Raw genomic sequence first — 19,609 nt, forward strand, 5'->3', positions numbered from 1 at the left:
TAAAAATTGATAAATGATCAATGACGAATATTTTAAATATTATGAAATAGATAATTTTAAATATGTATGTACCATAGATAAACAAGTATAAATTAAGTGCTGTTATGCACAATATATTTCATCATTCTTATTTTATCGGCTTGAAATCTTATGTTTGTGTGACTATCTTCAAATCATATATTTAAAAATGAATCGCAAAATGTGTTGGTAAGCGCATAACTCAACAACGCCTGGACCAATTTGGCCAATTATTTTTTTAAAATGCTCGTTGAAGTCCAAGGATGGTTCTTACGGGGAGAAAAAATCGAATAATTGCCGGGAAAACCCTAAAAACAGCCCTTTTCTTTTTCACATACAATTACAAACGTTTTCTATCTAAAAAGTAGAATCAATTTGAGCTTTATTGCTATTACTTAAAGTTCATATTAAATTACAAGCACTCCTAAACTATTATTATATTATCTTTCTGAAATTTGTTAAGGAAATTTTCTAGGATGTATGTGATTATAGAGTACTGGGATGTATGTGCAATATTGTAGAAAGAAATGGAAAAAAATTGCAAAAAACGACATGTCATGCAATTGAAAATAAATGAAAACCATATCTGCCAAAAAATTTAATTTACTTATGAACCTAAACAATGTTAGAATCTGTATAATAAATTTATGATTATGAATAAGAAAAATGAAATGTCTACATTATTCTTGCCAAAAAGCAGCTGAGATGTGCCTGAAATTAAATTAATATAAGATACAGTATATGTATGGCAGATTGAATGATACACATATGAACAGGATATGACAAATTAATTCACTTAAAATATGAAATTAAGTATTAATCAGAGGAGTCCTACCTTTAATGCGATGCATGCGAAAAATACGAGCCAACACAGGGCGCCAACACAAGATTCAGATATTAAATTTTCAATATAGGTTTTTTTTTCAATATATAATTTCTTAGCATCTGTTACTAATCTTTCCACAATAATTTTAAAATTCGTAAAAAATTCACTTTATAACAACAAATGGAAAAGTGAAGGTGAATACATACAATTCGGCCCTCACAATATCGATTAGGAGAAGTTTAAGATGCAATATTGGATGTCTTAAATAATAAAAAATTAAATTAAAATAATCCAACATGAAGTACCAGTATTATATTATGGTTATGGTTATATTATACCGTTAAAAACAATTATTATTTGTAGGTAAACGGTAAATATTAGTATATCATATTAAAAAATTGTGGACATGGGTACAGGACAACGTCTGTCGGGTCATCTAGTATAATATAATAATTCACTCGAGTTAAAATGAATACTCCTGTTCTAAGGTTTGTCTCATACTTTGCGTAAAAGAAGAACTATAGAATTTCTGAAATTTTAAAATTTTTGAAAAACTTCTATAAAATCCGATATTATTTTTAAAAAAATATTTTTTTTTAATTTTGAACTTTTTGAGATTTTTTAAAAATATTGATTATTTTTAAAACAAAAATTCAACATTTCTGTCAGCACACGCCACATGTGTTTTGGATCATTCTAATCGAGTGCTCTGATCTTTCAAAAATAGTTGTCTTTTTCACTTGAAGTGTTTTTGAGATTTTTTATAAACATTAAATTTTTTGAAAATTCTGGAAAATTAAAAAAATTTTTTTAATTATTTCAATATTTCTTCACATCGTCAACATATGCCATATGTGTTTTGGATCACTCGAATCGGATGCTCTGTTTTTGCGAAAATAGTTGTCTTTTGCTATTTTTGCTCCGTATCTACGAAAAGGCTGGATCTGCCTCTGCCCAAAACTACTCAGCACTCTCCTAGTCAATACAAACCAAATGGTTTTTAAATCATTCAAATGGGTTGATATGTGCTCTCGAAATCGTGGACGAAAAAATATATCAATTCACATTCACACACACACACAAAATATTCTGAAACGTTAGCTTCGAAACCTAAATTTATGCAAAAAAAATCATTTTCGATTTTTTTGCGATTACTATGACGATAACTTGGTCTAACTAATCTAAACAATCACTCTCAAAGATTATAGACCTACGAAAAGTGGTTTAATTATAAAAATTTATTAACTTCCCGAAGTAGAAGTTTGTTTTCATCAAAAAATCCGATTCGCCAATTTTAGGTTTTCTCGACGTTTCAAGCCATTCTAAATCGAATCAGATCAATTTTGGAAAAAGTATGTGTGTGTGTATGTAAACAGATTTTTCGACGTAAATCGACGTCTTCTCAAAAACGACTTAACCGATTTCAAACATTTAAAAGCCATTTGATGTATCTCGATGAGGACTAGTGTTAAGGCGTCGAAACACACCTTAATGCTGCCTTTTCATTAATTATAATAAGATGAAAATAGGGGAATAGACATAGAAATATGAAAAGTTTATTAAAATAATTGAGTAACTATTACGCGCTAGACTTAACATCTGCCTAGTAAAATGAATACTGAATATTATAAAGTTAAAAATATAATATAAAAATTATAATACTACCTGGGGATGGCAGTTTACAGTTATACACGTCAATTATATAATTTGACGCATTAATAACAAAAACATAAGAAGAGATGCGACGTATTTACTTAAGCTATGGAAAATATATGGAAAAATTATGTTATTTGCATCTGCATCCTGTGCTCATTTAAAGTTAATTTCAATATTTAAAAATATATTTAAAAATGAATTCTTGATACTAATAATAATAAAAGATTCTTTAACAACTAGCATTTATCAATTTTGCAAAATAAGTGAACATTTTTTTCGTTCAAGTTTTAGAATGTTTCTGAATCGATTTTAAAAAATCACATACTGTTCGAAAGATATTGATTGGGAATGATACTTATTAGTTTTTATTAGATACTTATTAGGCAAAAATCTACCGAGCAGTTTTCTTGAAATTAACCGTTGAAAAAAAATTTTTGACGATTTTTATGAACCTTTTTTGGCAATAGAAATCATGAGCTTCTAAAACACATACTAAAATATTACGGCAGTAGGAAAAATGGTTTAATGTTAAAAAATCATCAAAGTTTGAGAAAATATTATAGTCAAAATTTGAGTCAAAAGTTGCTTTTGTGATGTGATGAGTCAAACGTTATCAGTTCATTTAAATTTAAGTTTACAGTTAAATTAAATATTTTTGCGAAAATTGTATTCGGAATAGAAATGTTTAGATTTAATTGAAACCGATAACTTTATTTTTGAAAAAAAAAATAGTTGATTTTTTTTCAATTATTAAGTCAATTCTTACACATTTCGGGAAGTTCATGCAACTTGCCTGAAGGCTAAATGCCACTTTCAACTAGTAAAGTTCGAAACAAACTGGTTGCGAACTTGGAATATGCTAAAATATATTATATTTCGAGTTTAACACTGATCACCGTTAGTGTCCATATATAAATAAAATACATTTTCAGCACAAGCGAAATAAAAAACCATAGGCAAAAACTTTAATTACGAAGTTTAAACAATTCAACATTTTATCTTTGATAAATGTCAAAATTCTTATTATCACAAAGTTCATGCTACTTGATGGCGTTAGGAAAAATACCCTTAGGCTTAATTATAATTAGCTTAATTCATAAAGCAAATGATGAAATATGTAGTTTTATGAACATTAGAGTGTTTATAGATAATGCACCCAAATAAGAATTATTAAAACAATATTCTTTATCATAGCTTCGACTAATATTGTTCAAAAAGTCGGTTGTTAAGTCCACACATAAGTTAAGAACGAAAAGACCGTTACAGAAGAAGAGACTCCATTTCTCTGTCAAAATCAGACAGTGGTAATAATAAATAGTCATATAAATTGTCATATGAATTGAAACTACGCTCAAAAAGTTCCATAAAATTAACATAATTAAACTTCTATTTTTATCATTATATAAAAAGATAATATATTAAAATTAATTCATTCACGCTATGGGAGAAAAGTAGCTACCATATTGGTTTTACGATAAAAAGTACTAGGAGTTTTAAATTTGCAAAGCCATAATTTTCAGCCGATTGAAAATCATATTAATTCATGAATCTATAATCAAATAACATGCAAAAAAACATATATATTTATAATACCGGCTAATTACGGCTTATTATGAATGATTATTGACAAATAATTCAATTACCAGATTTGATCAGCAGTAAAATAAAAATACGCGATATTCCACGATGTTCACTGAACACTACAAAAACACGAACTAAAAGTAAAACCGATTAATATTTCATAATTACGGTTTTGTCAAAAAAATTTTAGGTTATGTTATTAATGTTTACAATGTTTCGCACATGCAAATGCATGGAGGTCTGGTAAAAGTTTTGACATTTGAATTTATTTTTATATTCACTTTGTAATTATTTTGTAAAATGCCTCCTAAAAAGGGTCAATCTAAAGCCCCAGCTAAAGGAAAAAGTGAAGATTCTGAAAAAGGTAATTATTTAAATATTACAAGAATTTATTTTTTTAGGTTATGTTTTAAATGCAATTTATATATATATATATATATATATATATATATATATATATATATATTATATATATATATATATATACATATATATATATATATATATATTAATTTATTTATTTATTTATATATATACATTATTTTCATATCTCAGTCAGGCAGAGGTGCCTGGTATGAGAGATTATGAAAAACAGTTTTCATATAATATATACATTTCATTTAACTATTTCATTAATATAATATCTATATATAATTAAAATATCTTTATATATAACTCTTCAATCTTCTTTGTCTTCAATTTCCTTATAATATTTCTTTATTTTACTTTTGAATTTATCGTCATCATTGGTCATCTTAATATCGTTTGGCAATTCGTTATATATTTTGCTAGCACTTCATATGACATTTGCCCATATCAATTTATTTTGGACTGTATTATATCTAGTTGTTTTAACAGAACATTCAGTTTAGTTATTGAACATTCAGTTTAGTATGTTATTTTGTTTTCATTAAATATATTCCAAAAAGTTTTGTGCCTCTTGATAAAATGTAGAAGACTAAATAAGAACAAATATATTTATATTTTTAAGTAAATTGTAATTCATTCGAAGCAAACTTGACTTATTCGATATTAACTCACCAAAATTTCTAAATGATTGCTTTATATGCCAGTTATTAAATTTAGTTTTCTTTATTAGCTGGAGCATCTAAAGAAAAAAAAGGTGGCACAGCAGTGAAAGTTCGTCATATTCTATGTGAAAAGCAAGGCAAGTGCTTAGAAGCACTTGAGAAAATTAAGAGTGGCCAACGATTTCCAGATGTTGCCATGGCTTATAGTGAAGATAAAGCTCGACAAGGAGGTGATCTAGGCTGGATGACTCGTGGCTCAATGGTAGGGCCATTTCAAGATGCTGCATTTGCATTGCCTATTTCAACTGTAAATAATCCAATATATACTGATCCTCCAATTAAAACTAAGTTTGGTTATCACATTATTATGGTCGAAGGAAAAAAATAAATGATCAATATTAAAAATTTATTTATTAATTTAATCTAATATAATTTATTTATTTGTTCATTTAAATAATTAGACTGCTGTTTCTAGTTAATATATAATATATATATATATATATATATATATATATATATATATATATTATATATTCTAATATATAAAGTAAACAATTTCATGTTGTCATCAGGTTATGATTATATAAAAATGTTAACTAGTTATATAATGGCAACCTTACCATCCCTTACAAATTGGATTACCTGGATGACTATTTCCTACTCTATTAAGCAACGTGTTATATAACATTTTTAAGTTGCGGTAACTTAACTTTTTAGGGCGATGTATTTATACATAAATAAGTCAATTTTCTCTAAAATTGTGATTTACTCATATTTTTTGTATTTGTTATTTAAAATGAATATTTCACAATAAACAAAATAGCAATAAATGTTTTATACTAAACTGAACAGTTACAAATTTTCTATAAAAACAATAACAAACATTATAATAAAAAAATAGCAACAAATATTTATGCTAAACAAAACAGCAACAAATATTTTTTAAAAACAATAACAAACTTTGTATTTTAGATAATATAAAATTTATTTATTTTTTATTATTTACAAATAAAAACAAAATGGTAACATATTAAACTAAAAAAGTAACGCAACGTAACGTAACATATGATATTTTAAATGGCTTTCACTTTTTAGTTCATATTATTCATTATTTACAATCATTTATTACAATTACTTTCTTCAAAGCCCTCTCATGTCTCTGTCTGGCAAATTGCAGGTTATTCACTTGTTGAAAACATTTTCCAGCAAGCAGTATTTACTCACAAATACACCTTTAAACATTTAAATCACATTTAAATATGCATATGCAAACACAATATATAAACTGTTATACTGCATTTATTACCTTTGACTATAGATATGACTTCGACATTGTACATATGTAAATTATGCTTGCAACCCAGCCATGAATACTTCATGGCTGAATCATCTGCAAACATTCTTCTTAAACCATTGGCAACATGTTCTTTATGATCTCGTCCGTCGATTCTGATAACAAAAGCTGCATATTCATGAAAAACAGGCATTAATTAAATTTAATTGCAGCTGTGAAAACAATTACTATTAAATTTGAAAAATATTTATAAAGCCTAAAATCATTATTGTTACTTTCTCTTCTCTACTCTACCCTTCGGTGCTACAATAAAAGCAATAACCATTTCATTTGCAACATGTGAAAAGTAAATAAGTATAATGTCGTACTACAATCATTGTTACTTACCTATCATACCCTCAATTCTTGCTTCGCTGACAAATTCCTCTGAATATGTGTATCCTGAATAAGCTGCACATTTTGAGAGCTGATGCATAGGTATTCTAAATCATTAAACATATAATTTACATGAAATTAGAGAAAATGATTACTTAAACTCTTAGTAAATAATATTCTCACCACAAAACCCAATCAAATTAATGGGTGCTTCCCTACAAGTAGTGTAATTTTACTCCACGCGCTTCCAGCCACCAGCCCTTTGTCCATGAACCATCGTCTCCGAAAATTAACCAATTGGCTAATTGCTTGGATTTTCTGTAAAACCTGCTTTGTCAAACACATCAAATTGTTTTGTTCTACAAACTAGCTGTAAGTGGAATTCTGTCTTAAGGCAATTAAGGCATCGTGCCTTAAGGCAAATTGCTGGAACTTCCCGTACCAAAAATTATTATTTTTTTAAAAACGATTAACATTTTTGAAAAAAATTTACTTCGAAAAAATAAGATTTTTGACAAACAATTAGACAAAAAATTACTTTTTTTTGAAAAAATTTTTTTTTATTTTGACATATTTTGAAAGATCTAAACTTTTTTTCAAAGCAATCGTACTGCTTTAACTGCATAAAGACGAAATATCAAACCGCGTAAGCGCCGCGTCGACGTCTAACGCGTAAACATTGGTACGGAACCCATAGGAATGTAAACCAAAATTATACTTATTGTTAAAGTCTCTATAAAATATCTGATAATATGATGTGCATATGACTAATGATCATTTTTGACTGCCAAATGGCATTTTTTTTTTACTTTTTTCATTAGATCTCCGAAACCGCTAGACCTGCCTTTATGAAAATTTGATCGGTTTTTCACCTTGTCAATACAAGTAAAATGTTTTTTGAATTATTAAAATCGGACGCTCCGTCTCTTAAAAACTGAGTTACCGTTTTCGGCGCTTTTTGCCCCGTATCTTCGGAACGGCTAGACCTGACTTCGCCAAGAACTAATCAGCACGTCTCCTTATCAATACGAATCGAATGTTTTTTGAATTATTCAAATCGGTTGATCGGTGTTCCCGAAATCGTCGACGAAAATTTGTATCCGCACATACATACCCACACGCACATACACACACACACACACACATACATCAATTTTTTCTAAGGTATGCCAAAATATTCAGAAATCTTTGAAACGTCGAGAAATGCAAAAATTTTCATTTTCGATTTTTTTGCGATTACTATAACTTGCCCTACGGGAAATTAATAAAGCAATGAAAGCATATATGAGTGTACGCGCAATGTATATCGAGAGTTACAATTAGTTATATACAAGTATTACCAAATGTAATAATAAATGTGCAATATTTTATTAAAAAAAAAATCACAATTTTATATATTTATAAGCTATTTTAATGAAAATTCTATTGATCTAATTAACAACTTATAATAAACATCTCTTTATTATGTTTTCGCGACAAAATTCGATTTGTTAATATTATGTTTTCTCGACGTTTCTAGTCATTCTGGATTGAATAAGACCAAATTTGAAAAAAGTATGTGATTTTTAAACGCCAAATGTTATGTTCTTACTTTCTATATTGTATATTCGAAACCGTTAGATCTGCCTTTTCAAAAATTTTATCACTTCTTCATTTTGTCAATTCAAATAAAATGTTTTTTGAATCATTCAAATAGGGCGCTCCGTTCTCTCAAAAACTGAATTACCGTTTTTGGCACTTTTTGCCCCGTATCTTCGAAACGGCTGAATCTGTCTTCGCCAAAAACTAATCAGCACATCTTTCTATCAATAGGAATCGAATGTTCTTAAGTAATTAAAATCGGTTGATCCGTGCGCCCAAAATCGTGGATGAAAAATTGTATCCAAACATACACACACACACACACAAACACATCCATTTTTTCTAAGGTATGCCAAAATATTCAAAACATGAAGAAATGCAAAAATTTTCAAATTCGATTTTTGGAGGATTAGATTAATAACGGGAAGTTAATAAACATACCGGTAAGCTACTCTTCTTGTATCTATGACGGTAAGCACTCTTCTTTTATCTATGCTTTTGTCTATGTCGGTAAGCTTTGTTGTGTCATAAGCTTTACTACAGTGTGATCACACCCTATTCTAGCCTATAAGTAAATGTCAATTCGATTTTAACCTCAAAATAACGTTACGTTAACCTCAACTAAACGTGATGTGAGATGTTCATTATTCGTGTTTTTCAAATATCATATAATATGACATTTTATCATGCAAACAGATTATTAAAATAAATTTGGCAATCGTGTCAATTATCTTAACACATTAAAATAAATATTTAAAAATGACAATATCCGAATATATATCAGCTCTAGCTGATAATCCCTACTTCGGGGCTGGTTTTGGGCTTTTTGGATTGGGGGCCGGGGCCGCAATTTTAAGAAAAGGTTTACAAGGTTCATCAATATTGTTTCGCAGGCATTGTATGATAACAATGGAAGTTCCTTGCAGAGACAAATCGTATCAGTGGCTCTTGCAATGGATCACTTTGAAAGGTGCTCGTCAAACCCAACATTTGAGTGTTGAGACTTCTTTCGAAAAGAAAGATACTGGACATGTTAAGACTAAATATGATTTTATACCAAGCATAGGTACCCATTTTTTTAGGTAATTTTGTGGGTGTAAAACATGAATTGATCGATCAAAATAGTTTTTGGTAGGCGTTTCAGCCTGGAATTTGTTTTTCTTCAAAATAAACTCTTAATAAAATTCAGAAACGTTACTGTTTCTACACCGAAATTAGATTTTTATAATCATCATATAATACTATTGCAAGATACAAAATATTCTGATAAAAGTTCTATTCAAATTTTATTTTTTATCATTTTATTATTTATTATGAAATATTTCGTTTTATTATTGCAAATAAGATATATTCAATTCAATATGTTTAGCAATCACATATTAATTTTAAGCTTATTTTAAGGAATGTTATCATAAATTTTCAAATAATGTATTTATTAAAATATGCAGATATGGTGGCACATGGATATGGGTTGAACGAACAAGAGAATCACATACACTAGATTTGCATATGGGAATTCCTTGGGAGACAGTAACATTAACAGCTTTTGGACGTGACAGAAATTTATATTTTAATATATTGGAAGAAGGTAAAATTTTTTTTCATCATTAATGAGTTTCTTTTTACAATTGAAATTTATTCATATGATGCCTATATAACGTTCCTAACCATGCTCGTATCCTGAAGCAATTTTTTCCATATAAATACATTGCTATTAATTTGCTCGAAAACTGTAGTTTTTCTTAAGTTTTTTGAATATTAAAAATAAAGGATATGGGCGTGTTTCCATAAAGAATTGACCCCACCTTGGTATTTAAATGATTTTGGTGCCATTTTATAGGTATTTTCGAGAAAATCCGTTATACCAAATTTCAAATTTGTGAGAGGAGCGTCGGCCTCATTTGGCCAAGATATCATTGAAAATATGTTAAAGTGGCCCCTTTTTTCAAAGTCATTTTTTGTCGCATCTGTAAAAGATATCGACAAACAAATAACAGGATTCTATTCACATTGGTGTATACTATATTATTAATAACAAATATTGCTTAATAATTATTTTTTCGTGCATGAAAAATTGAAAATAATTATTCTTTAATATATGATTATTAATTTAATATATAATATATAATATTCTTTAATAATTATTCATTGAATAGCTATAATTAATTGAAATTAATTATAGCTATTCAATTTTGTTTTACTGTCCAAAATTTTGTTTTATTTCATGTGGTAGAACACATTCAAAAGTAGAAAAAACCTGAGCAAGTACACGGCTCGCGCTCACATAACACATGTTAACACCCGTGTAAACCGCCTCTCATTTGCCACGACTAGCAAGAGTCTCTCATTTGCAACGACTCCATATAGATCTTTTCTTTGTATAACATTTTTAATTAAACACAAGATATATACAATTATACTTTGAATAAATATATTGCTTATAAATTATTATGATACTTTTAGCTGGACTTATATCCTTTGTAAACTTCTTCTGTTTAAACGCAGTACATATCTTTGATGTGTTTTGCTTGTAGATCCTTGTCATCCTCATATTTATCAATAATTTCATCCTTTAATTCAAGAGACATGGTCTCTTTCTTTAGATTATAAAAGTACATAATATTTTATAAATGTACAATAAACAAAACTCAAAAGATATAACTGAACTCAACATTTACATACAGTCGCTATGAATGTATAGATAACACTTCAAACGTTAAAATAATTTTCGATTCATTTGTGTGGTAAAATTGTTTTCACAGAGTTAATATTAATATATAATTGAAATGACTACTACTAAACTAATCATTTAATATTATAAAACAGCCAAAATATTTCTATGGTCGGATAATCATTATTGCAACGATAGATTTTTTAAATTTTATTTAATTTATATAAAGTTGCTAATAAAGAAGTTTAACAAACAAAAAATGTATTGATCAAAACGAATAATTTGGCAGCTCGAGAATTAGCACTTAAAGAGCAAGAAGGAAAAACAATTATGTATACTGCAATGGGAAGTGAATGGCGCCAATTTGGACAGCCAAGAGAAGCGAAGACCGTTGGGATCTGTTGTTTTAGATGCTGGTATTAGTGAAAAAATATTAAATGACTGTAAAGATTTCATAAATAATCCTTCCTGGTACACCGAAAGGGGAATTCCTTATCGAAGAGGTAAATTATATATACATATATATATATATACTTTCTGTCAGATTACTACATAGATTGTTTATTATTTTTATTAGGTTACCTCTTGCATGGTCCTCCTGGTTGTGGTAAATCAAGCTATATCAATGCTTTAGCTGGTGAGCTAGAATTTGCAATTTGTGTTTTAAATTTATCAGAACGTGGTTTAACGGATGATAGGCTAAATCATTTATTAAGGTATTTATTAATCATCACATGGATAATTGTTTTGTGAATTAATTATAAAATTCAAATGCACATAATTATATTACTTGATGTTAATTACATAGCATCTCCAACATAAATTATAACTAGTAGTTATTTAGGCAAGTTGCATGAACTTCTTTATATGTTAAAATGATAGACTTAATCAATAATCACTTTTCGTATGTCTATAATATTTTAGGATTTTCATTAAGACTAGGTACTCTACCTCCACACAAAGTTTTATTCAAATCATCAAAGAAAAAATTAACAATCAACTTCGAAAAAACGGCCTGACCGATATTGGTCAAATACTAAATTTTGAATGTTGAAAAGCTAATCAGGATTTTTAACTAAAACGAGAATGAAAAATTTTGCGCTTGCCTGATAATTCTTAAAAAACTCAGCCGATCGTATCAAAAAACTAATCAACGCGAGTGCTTATCAAGTTTCATAGAATGGCTTTTCAATTTTATAAATCGGTTTAGCCGTTTTGGAGAAAACCTCACTGAAAGGTCAAAAATCGGCTCACATGCACACACACACTCACATACTTTTTCCAAATTTAGTCTCAATTGTCTCAGAATGCTTGAAGCATTGAGTAAACATAGAATTAGCAAATCGGATTTCTCGCGAAAACATAAACTTCAATAAGTTAAAAATGAAATGTGAACAACAAAAAATTAATAATTAGTTAGATTCAATATAATCTGTGTTCTAAACGCTTTTACAATTTTATTATAATATCAAATTAAATAGTATATTGTTTTCAAATGTTAATCTTAGAGGAATCTAAAAATGTGACAATATAAATGAGTATTAAATTTATTCCATGTGAAGTGTTGCACCTGTGCAGTCTATAATCCTTTTGGAAGATATCGATGCTGCGTTTTTGTCCAGAGAAGATACCATGCAACAAAAATCAGCTTATGAAGGTCTAAATAGAGTTACTTTTAGTGGTTTATTGAATTGTTTGGATGGTGTTGCTTCTACAGAAGCCAGAATAGTGTTTATGACTACAAACTATATTGATCGGTAATACCCTCTTAGAAAATTTGCTCTATTTTGCAACTAAAATTATATTTTAAATTTTCTAATATTTCAATAATACCTTTATTGCCATTATAAAACACTTTGATTCTTTTAGTTTGGATCCGGCATTGATTAGACCAGGAAGAGTAGACATGAAGGAATATGTAGGTTATTGTTCTCAGAATCAATTAGAAAACATGTTCTTGAGATTTTACAAAGGCAGCGATAAATGTGAACAAAACGCAAAACTATTTGCCAATAATGTTTTAGCATTAAATAAACCAGTCAGTCCTGCACAAATACAAGGTTATTTTATGATGCAAAAATCCCTTGCTGAGGAACATGTTGTCCAAAATGTGAAACAAATATGGGAACAAATGTAAATAAAATATGCATTATATTAATAATCAGCAAATATCAATCTTTCAGTCACCTTCAGCCAAACTAATAATGTTTAAATGCCATTTAGTTGTAGGTCATAAATAAATAAATAATTATTATATTATTAAAAATAATAATTTTATTTTCAATCATGATCTATGTCATATGTCATTAGATTTAGCTACTTTATCATGTTTTAAATAATAATCATCTGCTGAAGCAAAGTTTTTGTGATATTTATAAAATCAAGTAAACAATATCAAAATCACACAATATATTATTAACCACATTAAATGTAAAACATTTTTACTGAGCATGAAAACTTTACTGCAAAATTACTTTTAATACAAGCAAGCTGAAGATTAAACATTATGCTGAAGAACAGAAATTATGAGATCATACTAAAAAATTTAAAAAAAAATTATCATGATAGCTTATTATTTCTTGATATATTTGACATACTCGATAGCAAAACATTCTATCAAATATTTTATACAAAATTTCGATTTTTGTTAAAATGTATTTGTAATACTAAATTAAATTCTTCGCCATTTAAAAGTTTTATTTCATTTTAACTAAAGATAAAAGGCCAAGATGTAACAAAAAATGTTTTTTGTTGATTTAAAAAAAAAATTAATACTCTCATTTAAAGTACAATAGTAAATTCTTACAATTTGATATATGAATGGTTATAATTCAAAGAATCGCTGGTTTACTAATTTAAAATAAAAAATAATATGAAAAAAAGAGAAAATTTATCGGATACGACACTCATATGTATCTTATTTTTTATACAATAATACAATTTGGCAAATTCAAATTGATCTTGTTCGTAATAAATCTATTATTGTGAAATGAATAAAAAACTGTTTGCACATGAACAGTATACTTTTGATAAAAAACTGTATTGTAAGATTTGGACGACTTGTAATAAAACTTCCAATATTAATTTTTTGAAAATATACTCTTTGAGCAAAACGATATATGTACTTGAAATATTCAATATGACAAGACTCGAGATCACAAAAGAAATATTTTGTCTGTTTTATGATAGTAAATTATTTTATAATTAGAATTATATATTAAAATATGAATTGTGTAGTAATGATTTACCCTCACTAATATATTGAGAATTATTTTAACCTTTGAAATTTAAACTTTACATTAAAAGTGAATGCTCATTGCAAAGAGTATTATATTTTTTATAAAAATAATAATAACTTGAAATTTAATGGCTCTAAAATATAGGCTTGCAAAAATTGACATTATGTAACTAATTGAATGCTATTAGGCACTGTAATGTAGAAGAGCAATAATTACATTACCACTCAATGATAAATTCTAGAATGATTTCAGAACCTTACAATTGACATGTAAATTTAATATATATTGGCACATATTTTCAAACTATAGTTCTATGTCGTTTTACGTTCGAAGATATGGCACAAAAATTTAATGGTTTATTCAAGTTCAATTCTCAAATTCCAGAAAAATTACGCAAAACGTGCCATTGGTATTAACAAAAATTAATCGGTAAGGGTGATTTACAAAATATTAATCTTCTCAGTAATTGAATATGATATATAAATAATAGTGAGCATACTAAAATAAATACTTTTTATGAGATGTGTATCCAAAAAATGTAGTTACGACAATATAAAAAATACGTACTAGGTATTTTACCTTGTAAGAAATGTTTATTATTTTCCATTATCTTTTATTATCATTTTCTCACATTATTAATGAATTATGATAATTTCAGCAATTACTAAAAGAAGACAATTTCTCATAGAAGGTATAGTATAGTGTCTATTAGTTTTGAGCTCTGTATAAAAATATGTACAACTATATCTTACACACTAGGGAATTCTCTGATTTCTAACAATTATTTTAAAACGATCATCAATATAAAATTAATATTAAACATTATTACTAGAAATGAATGTTTTACGAATGACTAAATGTGATGAAATGATTTGATTTGAGAAATATCCATCAAAATAAATTACAAGATATAATTATGATCATGATTAAGCAGACTTCATTAGATTCTATGATTTTTGTGTTGCTTAAATATTAATTTTATAAGAATCTAATACTTTATCATTGATATATAAATTTGCATATTAAAATAAATATAAAACATATATCTCTTTACATTAATTGGAATGTAGTGTTGAGTAAATTTTAAAACATCATATTTATTAATGTTGTTTAAGGGGTTTTTATTGATATGATTTATTTAGTGATGAATCAATTTCTCAATATTCCAGATACTATTTTACTCATTGAATATCTTAGTTAACATATTCTATCAATATCTTGGTCAATAACTCATAATAGTTAAATAAAAAACTGAAATATCACTGAAACTTATAAATGAGTCTAAGAAAGTAGCCATAATAGATAAATTCATAAGTCTGCAAAAAAAAAACAATTTTATTAACTCTAACGATTTGTTAAAGTTAATTTTCATACTTATGCAAATACATGTTCTTATACTATTATCATTGTGAAATTCAGTGCAATAATTTTAGTGCAGTAAACGGAGAGGAAAAAAGGGTATAACCTCTGAATTTTTTTACTATGCTCCGAATTGAATGAAATTTTGGAATTAGGTTCATCTTACCCTCAAGTTCAAAAGTGAAAACAATTCGGGTTGCGCCATCACCCCCCGGGGGATGACACCCCTTCTCAATTGCGTAATTATTTCCACCAGAATTAAAGTAATTCACATTCCATCTAGAATTCACTTCATTATAGATATCTTGATAGATTCTAGCAGATTCACTACTTTAGTACAAACTATTTTCAGAAAACCCACGATTTTATAAAATTTTTTTTTTTCAATTTGCGCGGCCGCGCAGTCTTTAAACATTCATAACTCTGTCAATTTTTGTGTGAAAGAAAAATAATAAAAAACAATAATAAGCCAGAAAGATCCCTTTGATTTTTATCTATATGCTTTTATACGTATCTTTTATTCTTTTTGAGATATAATGAAAATAATTTCGATTTTAAAAAAAAATGGAGAAAAAAGTTTTTATAAAATCGTGGGTTTTCTGAAAATAGTTTGTACTAAAGTAGTGAGTCTGCTAGAATCTATCAAGATATCTATAATGAAGTGAATTCTAGATGGAATGTGAATTACTTTAATTCTGGTGGAAATAGCGCTCATTAAACCATATGATTTAAAAGAAAAAATCTTCGTATATGCTTCTTATTTGCATGATAGCTCACTCATTTTACACGTAAAAAACTTGTAACAGCACTCATTTTAAAGCTTATGTTGAGCACTATAAAACCCAATTTCACCGAAATGCATAAAATGTAAAACCTCGACACTAGATGGCTTTAAATACAACAATTAAATCTTGAACGAAATAAAAAACGACTTTGCTCTATCAAATCTTGCTTAATATTTTTCCTAGAACACTTTATGTAATACCGATTTATTAAGATTTTTATTGACATTATTTTGTTCATTACATGATTTTTGTTAAAATGTATATTTTAGGAGATATTTGCAAAAAAACGAAGAAAAACGTCAAAAATATATGAATCTTTAGTGGCCAGTAACTTGAAAAGTATTAGTTTTTTTGAAAAACTATAGAAGACATTTTATTCTTATAATTAGTTCTTCTATCGATTTCCGACGTTATTTTGAAAAAATATAATTACGCCATTGAGAAGGGGTGTCATCCCCCGGGGGTGATGGCGCAACCCGAAATGTTTTCACTTTTGAACTTGAGGGTAAGATGAACCTAATTCCGAAATTTCATTCAATTCGGAGCACAGTAAAAAAATTCAGACCTAAAACGCTCCGTTTACTGCACTATTTTAGTCATTATTAAAAAACAAGTACATTACACTCTTGAAAAAAAAATGCGGTCATGAGTTTTATATAAGATACTAATTATTGTGCTTATAGATCTAGTAAAATTCTTATTAGGAAAAGAATATCTATTGCATGCCGTCCTCAAAGGAAAAATAGAGAGTCTGAAATGACGAAGACGAATAAACTTCTGATTGTGGACAACTTCCGCTGGAAGAAAAAATACTGATAATGAGCACTGAAAGCCAAGGCACAAGACACGGTACGGAAAAAATCAAATGTGGTGCTCATGTATGGACCTGCCTTCGGACAGAGCACCAATAATAATAGTAATAGTACAATCATTTATGTGGAACATATGACAAAGTAACAATATTGATAATCATAAATTAGCTTCGCTATGTACTATTTATATAGTATAGAGAATAAGATTAATTACGTTCGATTGAATCAATTAAAATTTTTTTTTCACAGACTTATGGCATTGGGGCATGTATAATCTAATCCTATCTATGACCTTGTATTGTGCTGCCAGTTTGTAATAAATCAGTTGTAGATATATCAAGCCCTTGGAGATTGTATATCCCAAGTACAGCTGCAGTTCCTGCAGAGCCAATATAGTTAACAATTGGTGTGGTTGCATAGGCTGTCGAACACACCATTCCATTTGAGATCAATTGACTGTGCGCTGGTTGAGTGTTTATCAGCTGAATTGACTAAAATATATAAAATTAATATAATTCGGATGTGAATTTGTACCACTTAAAATATGTATAAAAAGAACTGAAGATATAAACGTGAGTATCAATTAACGATTAGAATTTCAATTAACTTCATAATATATCATAATAAAAACTAAAATTTTCTAACTGAAAAACGATTAAGCTCACGGACTCGTGTGGCACGGTCGTGACTTCGAATTGTCATCGTGGCATTGTACAGCAGCGATGTCAATTTTCACTCGAAGATATAGATCAAAAATATGCTTCCAATTGAAAATAGCCCATTGTTATGCACTACTACTATAATTTAACTAGTTGTAAGCAGCATTTGGCGCTAAAAGATAATAAGCTTCCCGATACGTGTAAATAATAGCCTAAGTATATAATAGATAAAATGTTTAACTGTTTATTTCGAAAATAACGATTTAGTTTTCATTAAAAATAATTGAAATCTTTGAAACACACTTATATATTATGTAATTGCAAAAATTGAATTAAGTTGTTTAACATATTTTATTTCATCTTTTTCGTATTTCAAAAAAAATATTTTATTTGAGTGAAGATGTAAACACCATAGAACATACAGATGCTTCGGCATAGATTCTGATAAGAATCGCTCAAACTCACGAAATTATAAACTTTGATGAATTTTTATAATGCCGCCAGTTTGTATTATAAAAATTCAAATTTAAGCGCGCTTCTCATAGACTACGAAATCTATCTCTGTACGGAACTTCATCAGGCTATATTTAATAAAAACTAATGGATGTGATTCCCAACCAAATCTTTTGAACAGTTTTTGAATTTTTAAAATCGATTCAAAGCTGTGGTTTAAAACGTCTACGTAAGATTTTTTGCAACATTTAATTACAAAGAAACGGCTCGGCCGATCGTTGCCGATGAAACTAATTGATGTGAGTCCTCATCGAGATACATCGAATGGCTTTTAAATTTTTGAAATCGGTCCAGCCGTTTTTGAGAAAACGTCGACGAAAAGTCAAAAATAGGCTCACATTCACACATACACAATTCTTTTCCCAAATTTGATCTCATTGGATTCAGAATGACTTGAAACGTCGAAAAATCTTAAAATTAACAAATCGGTTTTTTCGCGAAAACAAACTACTACTTTGGGAAGCCAATTAATAATTCAATGATGTGTTAGAAATTACTGAAATTATAGATCTAGTTCTAGAAATAGAACAATTTTATCTTCGCAGTCAGTCAAAAATTTACTCATTACAAATACATTTTGCTAATTCAGCATTTTAATACTTGAACAAACCTTCTCTAAAAAAAATTCCATTACGCTTAACTAAGCATTTTTAAGTCAGATTAAAATTAATAAAATGTTAAACAATTCAATGAAACTGAAAGCAGCTTGCAAAATGTAGTCTTCTGTCAAAGATTACTTCAGTCTAAAGTTTAACATAATTTTCTGTTATAAAATATTGAATTACCTGTGCATTAAACTTTGTTGCAGTACAACATGTTGTTGATTTCTGACTGCTTCTGCTATTGAAGCAACATGTATTTGTGGCTGCGCTGTTATGCTATAGGTTGTCTGATTATCTTGATTAATGTATTGAGTTGTGTTTGAATTAGTTATCACACTGTGTAAGAAAGTACATTATTATTTCATTATAATAAAAGTTAATACATCAAAAATAAGTTAATTTTCTTACTCCTGAGATTCTTCCATTATCGTGGGTATAATAAATTCCGAATTATCATGTTGCGGTACAACTATAGTTCCTTGCATATTATTGTGAATAGTAGGAACTATATGCATCATATTAGATCGGTCAGGCATTCCAGTTGGTGGTATTGTTTGCGGTTTCTCACAGTTACACTGGTGTTATACCTGAAATGAATTAATAATTT

The 19,609-nt window shown here is 28.1% G+C and overlaps 4 protein-coding genes across 5 annotated transcripts in view; 2 read left to right on the forward strand and 2 right to left on the reverse strand.

The window, feature by feature from the left end:
* The window catches only part of LOC113369876 (pseudouridine-5'-phosphate glycosidase-like), a 147,580-nt gene extending 143,380 nt beyond the window's left edge, over positions 1–4,200 (reverse strand). For both annotated transcript variants that reach the window (XM_026610476.1, XM_026610475.1), the window contains exon 1: positions 4,144–4,200. The gene's annotated coding sequence lies outside the window, so the exon portion shown is untranslated. The remainder of the gene's footprint in view (positions 1–4,143) is intronic.
* Positions 4,201–4,261: 61 nt separating this feature from the next.
* LOC113370651 (peptidyl-prolyl cis-trans isomerase NIMA-interacting 4) lies at positions 4,262–5,500 on the forward strand. The gene is made up of 2 exons (XM_026611345.1): positions 4,262–4,445; positions 5,181–5,500. The coding sequence occupies exons 1-2, from the start codon at positions 4,382–4,384 to the stop codon at positions 5,498–5,500; spliced, it is 384 nt and encodes a 127-aa protein (XP_026467130.1). The 5' UTR covers positions 4,262–4,381.
* A 3,421-nt stretch (positions 5,501–8,921) lies between these two features.
* Positions 8,922–13,223, forward strand: LOC113370470 (mitochondrial chaperone BCS1-like). The gene is given in 7 exon segments (XM_026611141.1): positions 8,922–9,444; positions 9,811–9,950; positions 11,323–11,411; positions 11,413–11,536; positions 11,611–11,749; positions 12,596–12,790; positions 12,903–13,223. Coding segments are annotated over 7 exon segments (1,278 nt in total). The 5' UTR covers positions 8,922–9,121; the 3' UTR covers positions 13,171–13,223.
* Positions 13,224–17,509: 4,286 nt separating this feature from the next.
* On the reverse strand, positions 17,510–19,555 carry LOC113371262. The gene is made up of 4 exons (XM_026611896.1): positions 19,411–19,555; positions 19,186–19,338; positions 19,011–19,015; positions 17,510–17,691 (listed from the first exon to the last, which is right to left on the reverse strand). The coding sequence occupies exons 1-4, from the start codon at positions 19,536–19,538 to the stop codon at positions 17,510–17,512; spliced, it is 468 nt and encodes a 155-aa protein (XP_026467681.1). The 5' UTR covers positions 19,539–19,555.
* Positions 19,556–19,609: the final 54 nt, after the last annotated feature.

The sequence above is a fragment of the Ctenocephalides felis genome, unplaced genomic scaffold (genome assembly GCF_003426905.1).
Source record: "Ctenocephalides felis isolate EL2017-DRISC unplaced genomic scaffold, ASM342690v1 CF-g0.4_SCAFFOLD_01492, whole genome shotgun sequence".
Taxonomy (NCBI): Eukaryota; Metazoa; Arthropoda; class Insecta; order Siphonaptera; family Pulicidae; genus Ctenocephalides; species Ctenocephalides felis.